This window comes from Coturnix japonica, chromosome 2, assembly GCF_054131305.1.
Source record: "Coturnix japonica strain WE chromosome 2, WE-NBRP24, whole genome shotgun sequence".
NCBI classification, from domain to species: domain Eukaryota; kingdom Metazoa; phylum Chordata; class Aves; order Galliformes; family Phasianidae; genus Coturnix; species Coturnix japonica.
In genome coordinates, this window is record NC_140664.1 from 21,962,816 (window position 1) to 21,982,500 (window position 19,685).

General features: G+C 38.3%; 1 protein-coding gene across 12 annotated transcripts in view; it reads left to right on the top strand.

The window, feature by feature from the left end:
• RUNX1T1 (RUNX1 partner transcriptional co-repressor 1) overlaps window positions 1-19,685 on the top strand; it is a 108,108-nt gene that overhangs the window by 84,914 nt on the left and 3,509 nt on the right. For 9 of the 12 annotated variants that reach the window (XM_015855920.3, XM_015855918.3, XM_085537225.1 and 6 more), the window contains 2 exons: window positions 5,397-5,465; window positions 11,232-11,422. In XM_015855920.3, coding sequence (XP_015711406.1) covers window positions 5,397-5,465; window positions 11,232-11,422 — 260 coding nt within the window. The remainder of the gene's footprint in view (window positions 1-5,396; window positions 5,466-11,231; window positions 11,423-19,685) is intronic. The other 3 variants (XM_085537223.1, XM_085537219.1, XM_085537224.1) reach the window with 1 other exon arrangement.

Sequence of the window (19,685 nt, forward strand, 5' to 3'; positions counted from 1 at the left end):
TGGCTATTTTGAACCATTAGACCATTCATGCAAGGTGTATTTTATGCTTCTTTTCATTTGACATCTCTGTAAATCATTGTGAGCTTTATGGTTCACAGTATCTGATGAGTATTTTCCTGTTGATATTTTTAATTAAGGAGTCAAATGATATATTTGATTACCAGTTTCAGTGCAATAGAATTCCATACACACATTAGCCACTTACAACAGGTTACAAGGTGCCATTATTCTCTGATAGTGTGCTGAAGGTAAGATAGGTCCATTCATTTTAGTCTGAATAATACATGTTTATGAAAGTCTAAAAATGACTCATACTTTATATATATTCACTTGATGAACTGTGATGGTCTATGAAGTAAATAATACATCATCTGACTCCATTTCTGCTGAAGCATTTCAGTACTGCATACTGCAACAGGACTGAATCACTTTCATCCTAATAGTGAATAATTACACATATCTGACAATGTATACTGAAATACACACAGTAGGATAAATTAAAGATGAGGGTTCTTCAACATCGTGGGTTATGAACAAGATCTGTAAGCTTACTGAGTGCAACTGTGGCTCTAGATAAGTGGTGAAGGCACACATAAGAAGGCTTGCAGTAGTGTTGATATTTTGTTGAATTTATCGGAATGGAAATCTTACAATTTTTTGTTTGTTTGAAATCTCTGACTTGAGAGTGCCAATATGTGCAAGATTTGCCCCCAGGAAGCTACGATTCTCAGAAGTATATGAATTTGTAAAAAAAAATACATAGGTTAGCCATTTCTTAATACACTTTTGATAGTTAATCCTTTCAGAATTTGTTTACATTTTATCAAATGTTGCTTACCCAAGTACTTCCAATGTTAGCTGGGGCATTCCTGCTGATATTTGTCTGTTCATGCCACAGTTATAAAATCTTTTCCTTTGCCATTTTGCAAATAATCAGCATTGATACAATACACATCCTATTCTCAACATGAGCTAACAGGGATGCTGTCAATATCACAGTAGCATTTATGACTTGTAATTCTAGAATATAAAGCCTCTGTAATATTGGTCACTGATGTTACTAAATATTGCTCTTAATCCACAAGCTGCACAGGAGGTTTGGGCTAGATTGTGGCAGCGTGAATTGCAGAATGCTGGGTAGGGCTGTAGCCACTGAGGCCAGAGGTATTTGTATTCTCAGAATTCAGTTCTGATTGCTTTGGGTAACTTTTATCTGTTCCTTATGCCACCCTTGTCACTGTTGTGCTCTGCAAAACAAGTCACAGGTAGCATGGAAGAGGAAAGTACTTCATGCTGCTAGTTGCTGGAAATTGCATCTTAGTTGAAGATAGAGGAGGAGATGATACAGCAATGCACTATTGGGTTTGTTTTCCTTTTTTCAGTCTTTTAAAATGAGAGCACAGCTATGTTTTTAATGTAATTTCATGAGTATTAAAGGAGTGTTATAGTAGCCACAGAAATGTATAAGGCAAAGATGGAAAGATGTACACAAATGCATGAAACTTGTGTCCTCCATCAGAGTTAGCAAAGTCATCTCACTCAGTATTACAGTTCTTCAGATTTATACTCCTGCCTTCTGAGCCTGATACTTAAAAACAAAAGGCAGCAAATAATTAATATTTATTGCTATGAGGAGTTTTTTTTCTTAGTCACCTCTGTCCCACTGTGTTATATTTATTGTAGGGTAGAATGAGGTAAAACTTGCATATATAATACATATAAACACATATAAATCTCTTTATTTTTCATGTTACGCAGTCTGTGTTTCTGTCCTCAAATGATCAGCTGTTCATTTCCATCTCTTACTCTTTTGTGATTATAATCTCAGATGGCATCATCTAGTGACAAAAGCTTCCATTATTTTATGTTTTCAACTCATCTTCTATCTTTCCAAACATGGATTAGATTTTTTTAACACATATTTTCCTCTTAAGTATTTCTATTATGTTTTTCTGGGTTTGGTTCTTATAATGTGAAAGTTCATCTCCTTTATTTAGTTCTAGAGCTTTTCTTCTGCTTTGCTTCTCAGACCCATTTTGATTTCTGCTCTTAAAACTCTTCTCAGTTTCCTCTTTCACTTCTTGTAGTACCAATTCTCTTTATCTTAAAACCACTAGAAGAATAAGTAGCCTACATGACTTGCTGAACACCAGAAACATGGTCAATCACTTCATAGTTGATGATTCATGTGGGTATAATACTCTTGGAATTAATGCACCATAGTTGGAATGGAATCTGGTGCCATGCTTGACTGTAGGATTTGTGTGTGTGTGAATGTTTTCCTTCTTTTAAAAAATCCAAAATAAACTAATAACTTCTTACAAAATACGTCCTTGCCTGCTATGCAGTAGTATATGAGGGCTGAAATGGAAAGAAAATTTTGTATCTTGTCTTCATCCATATTGTTATGTGGCAGTTCAGCAAGTTGTTTTTTTCCTGAAAGATATATTCTACATTAAAATAAAATAAAATTAAAAAAAAAAAAAAGTATTCAAAAATCATGTTAGATTTCAAGGTCTCTTATTTTAATTCATTTAAGCTCTTAGCAAGCAAATACTGGCTATGCTGATTTATGTACACTTTTTATGTTTCTTACTGGGCTTTTTTTGTGACTGTGCTTGATTATGTTAATTTTGTTTGGAAACTGCTAGACTTCCAAATCTGTTTATTTTTTTTCTTGTTCTTTTTTTTCTTTTTTACCGAGTAAGTTCTGTGTTTCTTAACCTGAAGCACACCTTAGCTTCATAATAACAATAATTATATAAAACTTACATCCTCTGGCCACAACCTGTAGTTTTGCCCCCAGAAGAAAATTGTTTCACGGACTTATCGCCACTGACTAAACAATAGTCGTGGTAATAATATTTGTCTTGCGTGGAGAATATGTGTTTTATTATCTTCATAAGTGCTTCTTGTCTTTTCTTGTGTGCCATTCCAAATGATGGGAAAGTCTCACAAGCTCTTGATTTAATTCTCCTTTCAGAGGATCTCATTCCTCATGTAAATAATTTGTGGTTGGAATAAGAGCTTGATTGATGTTTATGTTTTGGAAATTTTAACAATTATCTGGCAATCTGGTCATTTATGTCACTGGATTCCATTTTTGGAAAGTCATGTGTATTGAAAAATCAGCTCCACATCTCTTCATTGCCAGGGTAATTTAGGTTGGATATCAGGAAAAACTTCTTTACAGAAAGGGTGGTTAAGCACTGGAATAGGCTCCCCAGGGAGGTGATTGAGTCACCATCCCTGGATATGTTTAAAAACCGTTTGGATGTGGTGATCAGGGACATGATTTAGCAGAGGGTTGTTAGCGTTAGGGTAGTATGGTTAGTTATGGACGTGATGATCTTTAAGGTCTTTTCCAATCTGAGCAATTCAATGATTCTGCTATTTTAAATACTTGAGCACCATGGTAGAGGGCTTAAATCAAGACCGTGATCCCCCCACAATGAATAGTACCTTAAATCACAGACAGGAAAATTCAGTGCAAAATACATGAGAAGGACACCACAACCTCTTCTTATGCCACATTTGGACTCTGACTGTGTCTTGTAGTTAGGGCAGGAAAGCAAATAAGAATGTTTTCATCTTTTTCACCTTCAGTTTTCCTGAGCTATCGTTTGCCCACTCTGTCCCTGGCTGAACTGTCACTGTTCCCATAAGCCTTAAAACCTCCAAGGGACAGGAGAAGTGTACGCATCTGTATTTGTAGTCTCAAGTGTCATATGGGCCAACTGATACCAATAATTTGCACATTTCCAGCACTGGGGCTGACGTCCTCTACCACGTCAATTAAACCAATATACATAGCTATTCTTGCATACAACTTTATGTACACACCCCCATTGTTTTATGTTTGAGAGGTGTGAAATTCTGCCCATAAAAATTCATTTTTAGTGGTAAACAGAAGAGCTGGGGAAATCCGCTCAGCTGCCTGTCAGATGGGAAGCTGCAGTCTACCCAGTCAGTGTCTACAGATTCCTGTGCTGGAAACTGTGTCTGTGGAGCAGCAGGCGGGGAGCGGGATTCCCTGCTGCCTGCATGCTGAACCTGCCCCATCCCTCCCATCTCTGGTAGCCAGCCGCAGGATCAAACGTCAGCCTCTAAATGTGTTTTTTCAAGTTTCTGTAGCCTACTGTATACAAACAGTACTGCATGCCTATATAAAGGAATATAAAAACCAATTTGCTAAACCCAGTGATTAACCCTTATCATCAAAGGGCTACCTTCTGACAAGATATCTTACAATTAATTTAATATACAAAAATTGAATATATTGCATAAAAATTGAAAAGAATTGTGTGTGCATTTTGTCTCAGATCAGACTCAGACTTTATAAAGGATGCTTGATTTCGTGCAAAATCTCTTCAAAGGTGCAAATCCTTTCTGATGTAAAAAAACTTATTACAACAATTCAGTTTTATCATACAGGCAATAATATGTATTGTAAATACAAGTATTTTTAGAAACATCTATCATGTCCTACTTCAAAATACAGTTGATCATTTTTTAAATTATATTTGAAACTGTATTTGAAAAGAGCAGCTTTCATCTGTTGCAGATCTGTGTGCTGAATTTAAGGCCAAAGTGAGGGTTTTTTTCTGCCTTGTCTGATCCTGTGGCTTTGAAGTCGGTGTGGACGGGATCTTGCTGATTTCAGAGTTCTTAGGCTCAGGCGCAGAGGTTAAACCCTTGGAAGAAAGAGAGGAGGGGGGTGAGAGCTGTCAAAATGTGATGGAAATATGTGGGTTAGTTCTTTGCTCCCATGAGGCTGCTTGGTGGATGCATGTGGAAGCTTAACCTAAAGTTAAAGGCTCTGTTTTCCAAACTTGTGCAGCGGCACTTCCCCACACAGGTCAGAATCAGGAAAGCATAGCTCTGAGCCTAACAGAAACATCCCTCCTTTCTCTGCAGACCGCTCACTGATGGCAGGATTGACATCTTGCCTTTTATCTGGGCCGTCAGCAGCCGGCCTGTGTGCACAGAGCCAGAAGTGCCAAGTGCAGGCTGCTCACGCTTTCTTCTTTCTTTTCTAAGCATAATTACAAAGGATGAAGCATGTCACCTCTCAGTCAGTCTCTCAAAGCCAGCTTTAAAAGCACAGAAACTGTCATACAGGGATGACTTGAAACTGTAGGATAAAAATAAAGCCAAGAAGCCTCAGCTTGGCTTAATATGAGACATTGGAGCCATACACATCAATACCGTCCGTGTGGCATTCCTGAGTGACTGTCACAGTGTCCTGCTTGTTCTGCATAAAGAAAAACTCCATGCAGTTTTTTCCTGAACAACAGGGAATGGGAAAAGGTGTTTCTCAGAGTCTGGTTCGATCCCCATGTGTTGCTTACCATGCTCTTTCTTTCCCCCTCCCTTTCCCCCCTCTCCTCCTGCAGAATCGCATAGGGAATTCCTTCACAGGCCTGCATCTGGATACGTGCCAGAGGAGATCTGGAAGAAAGCTGGTAAGAACTGTTTAAAAACATGAGCTTGGTATTCTGGCAGCTGTGTGCAGTTGTTAACACACTGATGTGAGGAAAAAAAATAAATAAATAAAGGGCTTACCAGTAACAAGAAGAAATTGTATTTAATAATCTTAAACTGGAACCAATCAGAACATGAAATAATCTTCATAATGGAAGCATCTGCTGCTGTAGTTAAGGGGAATATTGGTGTTTCCATTGTGGACTCCTATTTTCAAGAGTTATTAAGATTTCAGGATAAAACTTGATATGCTAAAGTTTCAGCATGTCAGCAATTAAATATATATATTATTGTGACTTCCCTCCCCCCACCTAAGGTTCTTACCTATTTAACATAAGAATTCCCAACAGATTATATTCTCAAAGGAGCTTCCCAATGCTAAGCTTCCTGCTTCCTGTTAAAGTGAAGCCTTCAGATAGTGCGGCTGTTCTAAAATTTTGTGACCATTAGCCCTAAGTGAAGCTTGTACACCTGCTAAGTGTTCAAAGAGGCGAGCAAGATTGTCTCAGTAGCTACTCCCAGTGGTTACATGGACATTCATGTTTTACTTGAGGTTGAAAGCAGCATGGGTATATGTGGCCATGCAGAATTTGCTTCAACACTCAGAAATTCTGCCTGAGCTGAGGAGTCTCTTGACAAGGATTCTGCTGGGGTGCTAAAGAGAAGCCTTTACTCTCTCACCATCACTATCAGAGCATCCATATTTTCAGGGGGCCAGGAGTTAGCTGAACCAGAATTGGGTATTTGAGCTTTTACTCTCACGTATGCTTACACACACACACACAGCGACAAAGGTATATTTGAATACCTCTACAACCATGTATTGCAACTTTCTGAGCAGCAGTTAATGATTAAATGGCACATACATAGCAGTTTCAGTTCTTTCCGATTAAAAATCCTTTTATTGCTTGGTGTATTTTAGACAAGATACAGAACACACATGCACGAATGTTTTGTTGGCGTATTTCTTCATAAGCTAGCAATAGAAGTTTAATGGAAGTTTTTGGTCTGACATGTAAAACTGGATATGCATTCATGTTGTGTTTATCCAGAGATAGTATTTTAAAGGAGCTGTGATGTGTCATCTTGTGAACATTTGTGTCATCAGTTATTTTGAAACAAAGTTTTGTTCTTTGGTCCCATTTCTGGACACCGTTTTCATGTTGTGGCTTTCAGTAAGATTCCCTTTAGTAAGTATGCCTGTGAACTGGAGAATTAAAGAAGTCTGACCTGATAGAGGTTGTATACACCTATCAGTAACATATCAGAAATCATACTGTCAGTAAATCATTGGCATTCATTTTTAAGAGGCTGTGCTTGAAGTTGGAAGTCTCAAAGGGTTCAGAATCAGTTCAAGGAAGTAAAAGCACGGTTCAGGTCTGTGGGCTGAGTCTCTAGTGCCATTTGAGGTGCTGTGCAGTTTCTTGGCATGGCTGCTACTGCTGGTCTAGAAGTCTGCAAATCTCTCATCAGTCATTTTTGCTATTTCAGTGTGAGTATCTTGGTGTTTCAAATGACCATAAAGACTAAAATGTAGACAGCTGAGTTATGTGTAAATGTCTGATTGGGAAGCTGAATCTATTGAATTGTAAGAATTTGACGTAAAGCCAGTTAATAAGGAACCCTCAAAATCAATGGAAATGGCAAATCATATGAGAAATAAATTCCCTTTAAACTTTTGGAGATTGTGATTCATTAAATATGCTAAGTGAAGCACATACTTTTGTGATGTTGGTACAAATATGTAGTATCTAACACCTTGTAAAATAAAGTCACGTGAACCCAATTCAGTTTTGTCAGTGGGAAGTTGTCAGTGTCCCGATTACTCTCATTTAATAATAGTTATTCAGATGAAGAGTCCAAGACAAATTCTCAGTACCCTTAGTAGTCAAGAGTAAATCAGGCATGTGAAGATGATCAGCCATATCACAGATTAGATGATTTGCTCTCTGGAAGTGCTTCTCTTTGTCAGATACTGAGGTGTTCCTAGTCCTTTGTCGGTTGCTGTCTTTGCTTCTTTCTGTGTGTCTTTAAGCTATCCACCATCACACAGCTGCTGCTAATCACAGTCCACAGGGAAGTGCTAGAATTACCAAGCAGGCATAGAATGAACATACTCTCACATACAGAGACAATAAAGTACATTTTCCAGGGTATTTCTGAGAAAGAAATCATGCATTTTGTAGTATGAAGGAGAGAGAACTCGTGATACTAATTCCCAGTGGTCTTCTTTACTCTGGTCACCCTGAAAAGAAGATGATGCAAATGTCATGGTTGACACAGTACTGCATCCTTGCCCATCACTTTCGCTTTTTGCCTCTTCTGCCAGGCAACAAACAGGACCCGAGGAAATGGCCACAAGTTGTATAAGATGTGGTTTAGACTGGACATAAGAAGGAACTTTTTCTCTCAGAGAGTGGTCAGGCACTGGAATAGCCTGCCCAGGGAGGTGGTGGAGTTGCCATCCCTGGCAGTGTTCAAGAAGTGTCTGGATAGGGAGCTGGGAGATATGGTTTAGTGGTTTTCTGTAGGTATGGTAAAGGGAGGACGGTTGGAGTAGATGATCTTGTAGGTCCTTTCCAACCTTGTGATTCTCTGATTCTATGATTCTCTTGTGGATCTATTGTGCCCATGATACAAGTAAAGTGACTAGGAACTGACTGGTGAGTCATGTAGAGTTATATGCAGCAGTGAATGATGAGTTGAGTACTTTTTCTGAGTCAACTTATGGGACCTCTGATCATGTTGAGTACCATCTATTCCACATAAGCTATCTGTTCCCTGGAGCTTCTTTCATAATTTAGTGCTATTGAAAGTGAAAGATTTCAGTTGCATTCTGAAAATACCTAGAGAAATTATACTAAGACTGCTTAGCACAACCTAGAAAATGAAAGATGCACTTAAATACATCTTAGATATTTAATTTAAAAATTTATTGATTCATGTTTCCAGATGTTAGAATCTAATCACTTTTCCTTTCTCTGAAAAAGTAGCAGTATTCTCTGAAGCTTTCATTCTTGGTCTTCTCTATCACTGTTGTCCTTATCTGAAGCTATGAAGCCTTTCTATGCCTATGAAATATCTGTAGGTACTGGAAACTTTTAAGGAGATGTGAGAAAATGGATGATGAGAGTTTTTGGCTATTTATATTGAAATGACTGAAAAGCACTAGGCTTTAACTCTTTGCTTTCACTTCAGTTTTACACAAATTATGCTGTCAAAAGTAATGGAAATGCCAATCCATAGTTTGTACTATAGCATAAGGTATTACTCCTTTTCTTCTGAGATATGGCCTCATAAATACTTCATACACTCAAAAGCATTGCAAAAGAAGTGAAAATACATGATTCAGTTTCTATATCTGGGCTGAACAAATGTAGCTAGATAGGATTAAAAACTGTAACATTAGAAGTCTTTGTAAAATGTTGGGGTACTCTGCATCCAGTTTAAAACAGTTGTTCAAACTAGCATTTCTAAGCACTACAAACATCTCAGCAGATGACTACGCTTATATTATATATTGAAAGTGTATCATGCCATACAAAGTTAATTTCTCCTCCATAGTAAATACCATCAAGAATACAGATTTTCTTAAAGAAATTTGCTTTGTTAATAACTGCAGTTCATTGACGCAAAATGTCTGTATTTAAGTTGCCTCATTTTTATGAAAATGGTAATAAAACTGCATCTGTATTTTTGCCTGTGTATATTTCTTTTCTCACGATCAGTGAATGTTTGCAGTTGGTAATAAATATTCAAGCACCTTGCAAATGTCCTACCAATTCCCTTTGCTGATCTGTGTGTGCCTGTGGGACTAGAATAGGAATGCATAATTTAAATATAAATTGCCTGATTTGCATAGACAATTAGTCTAGCTGCAGCTTTGATCGTAAGCAAAAATTATTGTCCTGTATTGCCACTTAGATAGAATTTTAATTCACCTTGAATATTCAAAGTAAATTAAGCCTTGGCTGTGTGGTTGAAGGATATGATTTTTTTCTCTCCTGAGGCTTTCCCCTAAACAACATTTATGGTAGGGTAATATAAGGGCATATTTTCAGCCTCATAAAAATAAAGGCATAAGTTTTATCTCTTAATCTCTCCCTTCCTACCCCAAAAAACTCAGTTGACATGTTTCTCACTGTCATACATACATCAAATAATAGAATGCTTTTTTCATTTTAATTAATGCAACTTCAGTGGGTGTGTGGATTGAAAATAAGTCTCTTTTGCAATTGTACTTTGTGCTGTTGTTGAAAACAGAGGCTTTGTGTTGCACATTTTTTTGAAATAACAAATACAGAGAGGTATGATACTTTAAAACTCAGGAGAGCTACTGACTTTGTACCTCTGTGTAAGAGTTAGGTGTATGTACATGTGCAGGCACCCAAATACATGTGATACAGCCCTCAACTCAAACCCATAACACAGTTGTAGTACTTAAATTTTAATCTACAGTAAAACATTTTTATTAGAAATCTATGTTTTTAATTAAACAGAACATTTAATTAAGGTGGTTTTTAAGTGGATGAAACAATTAAGTGCAAACACTTGAATGAAACATGTCATAATTAGTTTTAATAGAGTGTTAATTGGTACTAGGTTTGCCAAGTTAATAATTACTGCTTATTAAATTTTCAATTAATCATTGTCATTTTGCTTTGAATAAAGATGAAAATTAGATAAACTAATTCAGGAGGAGGATGGTATCCTTGTTAATTAGAGCAGTTAATTAGGAAAAAAAAAAAGAAATTACTTGTTTTAGTTGTCAATTAAGAGACTGTTCATTAGTAAAATCTTTGCACTCTTCCTTCATCAAAATCCAAATAATTAATTTGTGACAATGCATGTTTTCTGGAATAAAAGATATGACACTAGTAGATACTGAAGAAAAAGCTCATGGTGACTTAGTTATTTTACAAAAACATGAAGCTTTGTGCGTAATGAAGCAGTCCGTCCCTGCTCAGGGTTAATTGTGCTATGGAGTCATGTTGGCTTTGGGGTGCTCAGGGCTTGGCAGCATTGGGAAGTGGTCTTTGCAGTGCAAATATTGGTCTGCAAAGGACTGCAGAGATCAGTAGGTGAAAAGACTGTAAGGAAACAAATTGTAATTTTAGCTTTTAAAAGTACATATCCAGGAAAAAAAGTATTAAACCAAGAATTTAAAATTCTTCTAAAAAACTCTTGGGTGTTCCATGTATTAATTATTAAAAAGAAGTTTAAAACAAAATAAAGAAAGAAAAATTTAATGATTAAATCCTGTTGTTATTTTCAGAGCTAAGTGATACAATTCTGAAAATGTCATATTATTTCTTTTGTAATAATTCTTGCCAAACATATTTGTAGATCTGATGTACTGCAAAAGCAATATTGGTTGTCAACCCTGCCTGTGATAGGGGGGATGGAACTTGATCCTTGAGGTCCCTTCCAACCCAAGCCATTCTATGATTCTATAATTCAGTTTTCTGAATAAAATATTCCAGATTACATAAATAATGCCCTTGAGACCTGGAAAGTCTGTATCTAAAGAAATGTTAACCATGAATAAAAATACCATGAACAACATGAATTTTAGAGGTTTGTGAGAGCTTTGGTGTTGGGGAAGTAAAACATCTGGGTAGTCTTGAAGAGTTGTTAGGAGCCAGGTTGACCTTCATCCTACTCAACACAAAGATGCCATGATTTAGCCCTGCATAGCCCTGCACCAAGCATCCTGTGCTGACAAAGATTTCTTCCCTCATTTGCAGAGGAAGCTGTCAATGAAGTAAAACGTCAGGCAATGGCAGAGTTGCAGAAGGCAGTGTCAGAAGCCGAGAGGAAAGCTCATGACATGATCACTTCCGAGAGAGCCAAGATGGAGCGCACTGTTGCCGAAGCCAAGCGCCAGGCTGCAGAGGATGCACTAGCTGTTATCAATCAGCAGGAGGATTCAAGCGAGGTAAGTAAGGTCTTTGCTGGCCAGCCACCTCTCTAAATGCTTTCGCCAGCTAGCAGCCCCATGCTAGGAGGTTGCTTTTGTCAGGGCTTGAACCTGCTTTGCCTCCTCTGATGAAAAATTAGTAACAGCTGCTATTTGGGAAGGCAGAGTACATGTCTTTGTCTTCCATTCTCTCAAGTATTTTAATGTCTTTGAGTTCAAAGAATTGCAAACCATTGTGATACCAGTGGAAAATAGGATCTGTACAGTAACCTGGAGCAGGAATCAGGATGACATGTGGCTGCAAAGCTTAGGTGTATTTGAGCTAGTTGTAATCCAGCTGGCACAGACAATTCATGTGGCATAAGGATTCAGTGCATGCTATTAATTATGTGCTCATTGGCTTTGGGCATGTATTATAGGCAGATACTGAACCCCAAATTTTCTTGGTAATGTCTGTTCAAAATAGCTAATGGACTTGGGCTGCAGTGTCACCTTTTAACTGATATTCAGTGTTAGACATAGTGCACCTTTCTCCTCTAATTTAGCTTTTCACTACCTTTATTTTAAAGCTCTTCCAAGAGCTGATATCGAGTAGTAGATAACAAGATGGTTTGGTAGAAAATGCTTCTCACTGAAATCTAATTTAAGCAAAGAAATAGTAATTTAAGAGATTAGAGCTGGTTGTAGAGCAAGATGGTTAAAAACTTGTCAGGGGAGGGCAATGGCTACAGAAGCTATTTGGAAAAGATGATGGTTCCTGTAGTACAGCATGTGAATGTGGATTTACAAGTGTTTCCTTAATTTGATTGTGTTAATTTGACTGCTGGATATAGAGAGTTGAGGAGTGAACAAACAGCAGCACCAATAGCAGGAAGCTGAGAAAAAAAGACCAGGGTGTGTTTTACCAGTGCTGCAGAATTTTACATCTATTGCAGACAATAAATATTGTCCTAAGTTCAAACTGTCCTTAAAAATAGACATGACAGAAATCAGTAAAATGTTATTTTTATACAATCATCAAATGAAAGAATGTTACTTTTGTAACTATTTATTGTTCTTGCAGTAGGATCTTGGCTGTAATGAAGCCACAATTGGAAAAAGTATAGATAGAAATACCCATTGTGTGGGGACATGGATTAACATGCTGTCAAAGCAGTTCTGCTGGTCTGCGTGGACAGCACTGGAGAAGAGTCACTTAAGTTGAAAGATGCACATAAGGTAGCTGCAGCATGCTGAGAAAACTGGCAAAAGTCATGAGCAGATAAGCCAATGGCATGCTGCAGTATGCATCTATAATTTGTGGGAGCGTAAGTTTTTAATTCATACCAGGCTTCTCTGGAGATGAAAGACTATTGTGGGATCATTGAATGCCCAAAGTTCTCCTTAATGTGTAGCAGATGAATAACAAGGAGACAAAAGGAATTGATTTGCAGCCTCTGAAAGTTTGTCAGGAAGAAAGGGACCAGGAGAAGAGTATGTACCCTTTAAAGCGCTAACTGTTCCATTGCAGATTAAATGAGACATAAATTCAATTTACTGGCATTTTGTATCTAAGATATTCAAGGACATTTTTCCTGCGCTGTGTTCATTGAAAGGGCATTTGTCTGACTTAGCATCATTAAAGACCTGTCATTTTGAATGTGTACATATACAAGAAATTCCCATTATCAAAACCAAAATTCCAAAGGTAAATGCCTAAGAGGAAATTGCAGATTAAATATGTTTAGTGAACTGATGTAGCATAGGCAAGACAGATGAAGACCTTATGTGCCAGTACATACAGCCCATTCTCCCACAAGTAAACGTACACACAGACTGGAGAGTTTGTGTGCTGTGATTCGCTCCTGAGCAGTCATACCTCAGGAGAAAGCTGTGTGAAAACAGACATCTTTACATAAGCAAGAATTGCTTATGAGTTTCTTGAAACCAGACATTAAAAAAGGGACAAATAGTTCTTATAATTTCACTCTAATGAAATGTTGTTTAGAGGGTTACAGATGTTCTCAGAGCTGTTTATATTCAGGGAAGATAGAAGCCTTCTGGACCTAGAGCAATCTATGTAGTTAGGACCTACTTCAAACGAGTTCTGATGGCCTCGTCCTGCAATTTTCATCCCTGTGGTCATGAGTAGCACATCAGTATGGCTGTTTTGAGATGCCAAATGCAAGTTTTAATAGACCTCAGTATGTGTTTACAGACGCTTGGTTAATTTTAAGGCAGATGACAGCGGTACTTAGTTGACGGCTAATAGCTAGATGTGCCTGGTCAGTTTTTATTTGTCCCTTTCCAGCTGCCAGTTATGCCAGACTCCACCCACTTAGGACACTGCTTCCTACAACCACCTGTTACCTTTGGCTGGCTTTTTTTGGATAACATGTAAAAATGGACCAGCCTTTTCCTTCATCTTTCAGGACAGGAGATTGTTCTGTCAATGTTGGAGAACTGTTCCTTTGAAGTTAAGACTTTGTATTCAATGAGATTGAGGAGTAAAACTTCACGCTTGCCTTGCTGTTCATTATCTTTCAGTCTATTTGTGAATATCCCTCCTAATTTGTCTAGACTGGAAATCTCTATGAAGTTTTCTTTTTACAACACTTCTCACAACTTTCATCAGTACTCTGTAAGAATGTATTTCAAGGGCTGCCTCTGGTTTCAGGTATGAGGATGTTGTAGCAGCAGCTACTAAGCATAGAGGAAGACAAAGCATCGCTTCTCATTTCTTATCCTTGCTGGGATATTACAGCAAAGTCAACAAGAGGGCTCAGTATAGGCTGCTATATAACCTCCATGCAGTTCCTGACAGAATATTTCTCCCACGGGTGTCATTTATTCTTTTGGCAGTGGAAACTATGGAAGGAGACGGGAATTTGGCACCACATTTCTAATGTTTCTGATATAAATTTCATCTGCTGCAGCCACTCCCTGTCTGTTCACAAGATTTCTCCCTTACAGCTTCATTTGTTATTTAGTAAAATGCAGCCTGGACCTAACAGGCTTCCTGGAGCTGCACTGCTCTGAGGACTTTGTGGCATGATTTCTGTTGCTGTCTTCTCTAGAGCCTGAAGCCATATCTAGGAACTAAGACTCTAGATTTTTTTTATGAGTGCCATGTTCAGGTAATATGTAGTGTCCTCAAGCAAGAACTTTGAGAGATCTGATTTAGAGAAGTATGTGTGTATATACTCAAAACCTGAAAAAGTGACCTCTGTGACTACAAGAGAACAGTGACGTTGATGTGTTAAGCAGACCAGAGCTAAGTAAAGGGCACTGAGAACAGTGAGAGGACCAATAAGGGGAGGTATAATTTTTGGGAGGATCTTGAATTTTAAGAAGTGCTCTGCAATATGTTGAGCATCACCATGCTACATAGTAAAATTTTCATTTCTGACCCCGGTTCCTTTCTGAATTATTGTCCTTTGCTTATGTTAGTGTTCAGTATGATTTAACTGCTGTCTGCATCTGTGCATTTACTTTTAAAAGATTTTCCAAGATTTTCTCAGCATAAGCTTTTGTGATTGACAGGGATGTTGTCATTATTTTCTGCTATCACAATGAGATTGTTTGAAGACCAATGAGCAGAGCACACTGCAGCCAGAAAGGAAAAGGACAAGAGAAGGCCTACCTGTCAGCATGATTGTTTCTGAACCGCAAATTATTTCTTTACCAGTTCCTTACAGTTGCTTGACAAAAGATGACCCATTCATCAGAAGTTGACTTGGCTGCGTACAGAAACATGTGTGAGCAGCCTACTCTTTAATGAGTGCCGTACTTGCTTTGGCTGCAATCTACTGTTGTGCAAATCAATTTTAATGGTAAGGGTGAGCAGCTTAGCAAAGAGACTGCCCAGATTGTAGGAGGGGCGAATTAAAACATCTGTCTTTCTGTTCTGGTATAAAATGCCACAGAAAAATCTGACAGTCAGTGTTCTTCCTTGCTTTTAGCAGGATGGGGGCTGGGGATGGAGAAGGAGCACAAATGTTTCGGTTCTCCCCTGAAAGCAGATGCTGACATCTGATCAGATAAAACAGTGTGTGACTGGTCCAACACTGCTTTTAAGAGACTTGTAGTGTTAAGGCTTGTTTATATTGCAGCAGCTTATGTTGTACGTGAACATCACACTTACCTGACATTTTGAAAGCAGCTGGGCTCAATCTCTGCTGACCAATCCATTGAGACCAGGACTGTGCCAGCAAACATGACTCTGAGCATCAGATGCTGTGATGCAGGCAAGCCCAATTTGTTAGGCTGGTGTTGAATCTGTTCATGTCAGCTAATGTTTAATTTTCTTTTGGCTGGGCAACTCTTAGAAAGCAACACTTCGTCCTCTGCAGTGGTGAGTGGTACAGAGGCACCAGAGCCATGTGTTCAGCACAGGATCAGACAGCTTGTGAAGTGAGATCTGGCAGAGCCTCAGGCTGCTAAGCTAAGCCTGGCCAGCCAGCTTGCATGTCTCTACAGTATGACTTTCTGCCCTTCTGTTTTCAGGACATAGCTTCTCTGTGATAGCACAGACATATAACACAGGTATACATCGCACAGTAAACAGTGGCTTGGCCTTGAATGTTCGCTGAAAGGTGTAACTTTATGAGAAACATCTAACGACTTGAATCTGTGTCAGGAGTGCTGCATTCAGAAACATTGTGGGAATTTCCCAAGAACCAATGTATTTTTTTTCTTTTTTTGACAGAATTTTCAAAAACTTCTTCTTTGTAGTTGTGGCTGGCTTTTTTTCATTACTATTTTTAATTTTTATTTATTTATTTATTTTCTGTACAGGGGCCATGGGATAAGCAATGATTACAAACTTGTAAAAAATGCATGTTTTTCATACCCAGACATGATTTCTATCCTGCTGAACTGGAGGAGTTTGTCGGAGATGATAAAACAGCATTTAATACTGCATTATGGACTTTCAGAGTTCACAGGCTCTTTGGCGCATCCAGATGCTTTTGATTTTTTTGTTTTTTTTCCTTCCTCTTCAAGCCAACTTACACTGAGTCTCAGCTGGAGGTGTCAGAGGAGGACAAACACTCAATTGTGATTACATATTTCAGTGATGAAAGTGATGGGGTGGGCGAAGTTATTGGGAAATGCGTGTCCTGGTATTGGAGACCACAGAAATGGAGACCTTTTGTTCTGAGAATTTTCATGATGGCATACAGAAGTTTCTGAGTTCTGCTGTTTAAAGATGGAAGCTTAAGTGGATGAAAATTAAGAGTCTGACCTAAGATAAGGCTTTGACCTACGACTGATGTTCCTTGTCGGTTGAAAGAAGAGGATGAAATATGATCAGTGGCACAGATTTTGAGTGAGATTCCCATCTGTTGTAATTTACCCAATTTCATTGAATTAATGCATTTTCAAGGTAGTGAGGTTAAATTGAATTATGTAGTCTGAGAATCTTGCCTTTTGTACAACCTCACTCCTTCACAGGAAAATCAATGCGGAATAAAGCTGTAATCCAGCTCTGCTCATAGTTTTAGCTACATCTGGAAATCTGTAAAGCAGAAGCTGGAAGTGCAGTATAATAGGTGTCTCCCTGAAGACAGAAAATAGTCCAATAGAGGCTCTGGAACATCCCCTACACTGTTTCCCTGTGCATGATCAGCTCTATCTGTAATAATCCTGCAGTATACCCGCTTTGCTTGTGTTTTAGTGATGGAGATTCTCCAGTGCCCATAGGCAATTTATTTCAATCATTAAAAAGATTCTTTGCAACATCTCTTTCCAGTTTTTCCTACAGATGTTTCATCTCATTATTTTTCCTGATAATTAATGGTTATTGCCTGTCTGTCTGCAGTAGCCTCTGAGACGTTTGGACGCTGCTGTCACATCTCAGTCTGCCATCTCTCTTTAACAGTATCAGTCTATTTGGTCTTTTCTTATAGCTTGTGTTCAATATCTGATTACTCTCACAGCTTTTCTTGTACCTTATTTGCCTTATTTCTTTTTCTGTATTTGAAGTGCATCATCTTAGCATAGGTGGTACTCCGGGCAGAGACTTGTCAGTGCTGGGAGGTAGAGAGTCTTAATTCAGGTGTCACACAGTGCATAGTCATATCCTCATACAGTATCCATATCTTCTGTATGGTAATGGTCACCTTGTCATCAACCTGACACTACTGTCCCATGTTATCCAAGATACTGTCCATGCAGTTCACCTTCCGTTTGGCTGATACAGGAATACCTGCTTAGCCGCATACTGAGCACTTGAGCTTCCCAGAAGGGAAGATGCTTTGAGCATGGTCAGTCCCACCATGAGCTCATGCTCTGTCCACTATGTCTGGACGATTAACTTGGGTACATGCGGGAAGTGGTGCATGAGAACAGTGGCCAGCATCTTCAGCTTGGTTTTTCTTTGGTAGACTGTGGACTCTGATGCTTTCCTTCAGCAGTGTGAACAGAAAGCATCATTGCCAGAGCTTTGGTTATTGAGTTCTGTCTCAAATGCCATTTTTCGCTGCTTATACAGAGAACGATGCACCCAGTGGTCACAGTAGTGAGGATTTGGTAGGACTGGGAGTTCTGTATGCCAAATGCAGATGCTATTGTACCAGCTCCCTGTAGCATATGTGCCTGCTTATGTTAATTTACACCATCATAATTCTTAAATGCAATTCTTTTTTGTGTGTGTAAATGTGAGCTATAAAATTCATTTTGAAATTCTTGCATTTTATGTGCTTTTATTCCTACAATTACATTAAAGATGTAATGACCTGTTAAATTATAAAGAATACATTCAGTGGACAAAATCACGTACCAGACACTGTAGAACACATTAAGTAATCATGTAAAGAAGCAGTTTAGGGCTTTGTCACTTCATTAAAATCTGGTGCTTATTTATCACTTTTCATGTTCTACATAGGTTGATAAGTTTACTGATGACTATTCTAATAAGAAAGTTGAACCTATACTACTAAAACATAAATGACTGTTTTCTGATTAATATTATTACAGGTGTTGTGGTAAGAAACCCAAATGCCATTCGATGGTTCTAGTCAAGTCTGGGGGACAATTCTGTCTGTGAGGATATGCCTTCCTCAGAAGGAAGGAAAAAGGATGATGCCTCAGAAACTGGCCTCCATTAACTAAACAGATACTTGAATAGAAAAAGGTTTAATGTTCAGGTAGCATGTACTTGAGTGCTGCAATCAAATCTGCACAAGGGAGGGTTCCCTGCATCTAAACAGATGCTAGTTGTCTCCAGCTTTCTTCTATATAAGGAAAAATGCCTTTTTGGAAAGGTCTGCATGGGGAGATTTCGTACATGTGTATTTGTTTTCAGATTAGAGGTCTGAGGGTTGGCAATTTAGCTGGAAACAAACAGCTAGAAGGTCAGCAGGCATGGCGTTAGGTAGAAAGCCTGCAAAAATACAGAGCAGAATCACAATATGTTTACTGATCAGGTTGGCAAAATGAAACTTTCAGAAGTATGATGCAATGTTTGACAAGTACTGAAATAGCAAAAGGGAGAATCCAGGTATATCCTCAATTTGTTTCCATTCCAATTAGTAGAATGAGGCCATGTATTCATTTGAAAAGCTAATACTACCTTGCCAGGTCATTTTGTGCATGTGTCAGTAAGTCTGTAAGTGCATGTGCTTTGTGTACAGTGTTCTAAATTACCTCCAGTTATTTTTCATTGTGGGGATAAAAGATCTTTTAAGGAAAGGTGTTCAAGACTAATACAGCCACTCATTCCCAGAGGTGGTACTGTGGTTTTACCTCTACAGCACTGGACAGAGTTTAAGCAAAATGAACTTGAAACAATGAATACTGAATCAAAACCAGGTGATGCCAGACAAGAAGTCTGAATTCCCGACATTTAAGTACCAGAAACATCTGTTTCTGTGTGTTGGTAATTCCACCTTTTTTAAAAAGTGTTTTGAAAGATGGGAACAATTTTATGAATTAAAAAAAAAACAACAAAAAAAACCATCCCCAACACATGTATTTGTAATTACCTGGTTTAGTCTGTATGTATAATCAGTACGAATTGAGAATGCCCTGTACATTTGATTTTAATCTCAAAGAGCAATCGAGAACTGGACATTTATTCTTCCCCCATATGTCTGCATGTGCCCTTGCCAAGAAGACCCCGAAAAACCAAACACAGAAGTCAGTGAGGGGGAGGATGGAACTTACACCCGGATATTTGCTAAAGATGCCACTTGACTGTGATTAAAAGTCTAATTTCCTTAAAATATTGTTTTGGATCTAGGGCTTTGTTTGGTTCTGAAATCGGGAATTTTTTTTTAATGTATTTGAGGAATATCACTTA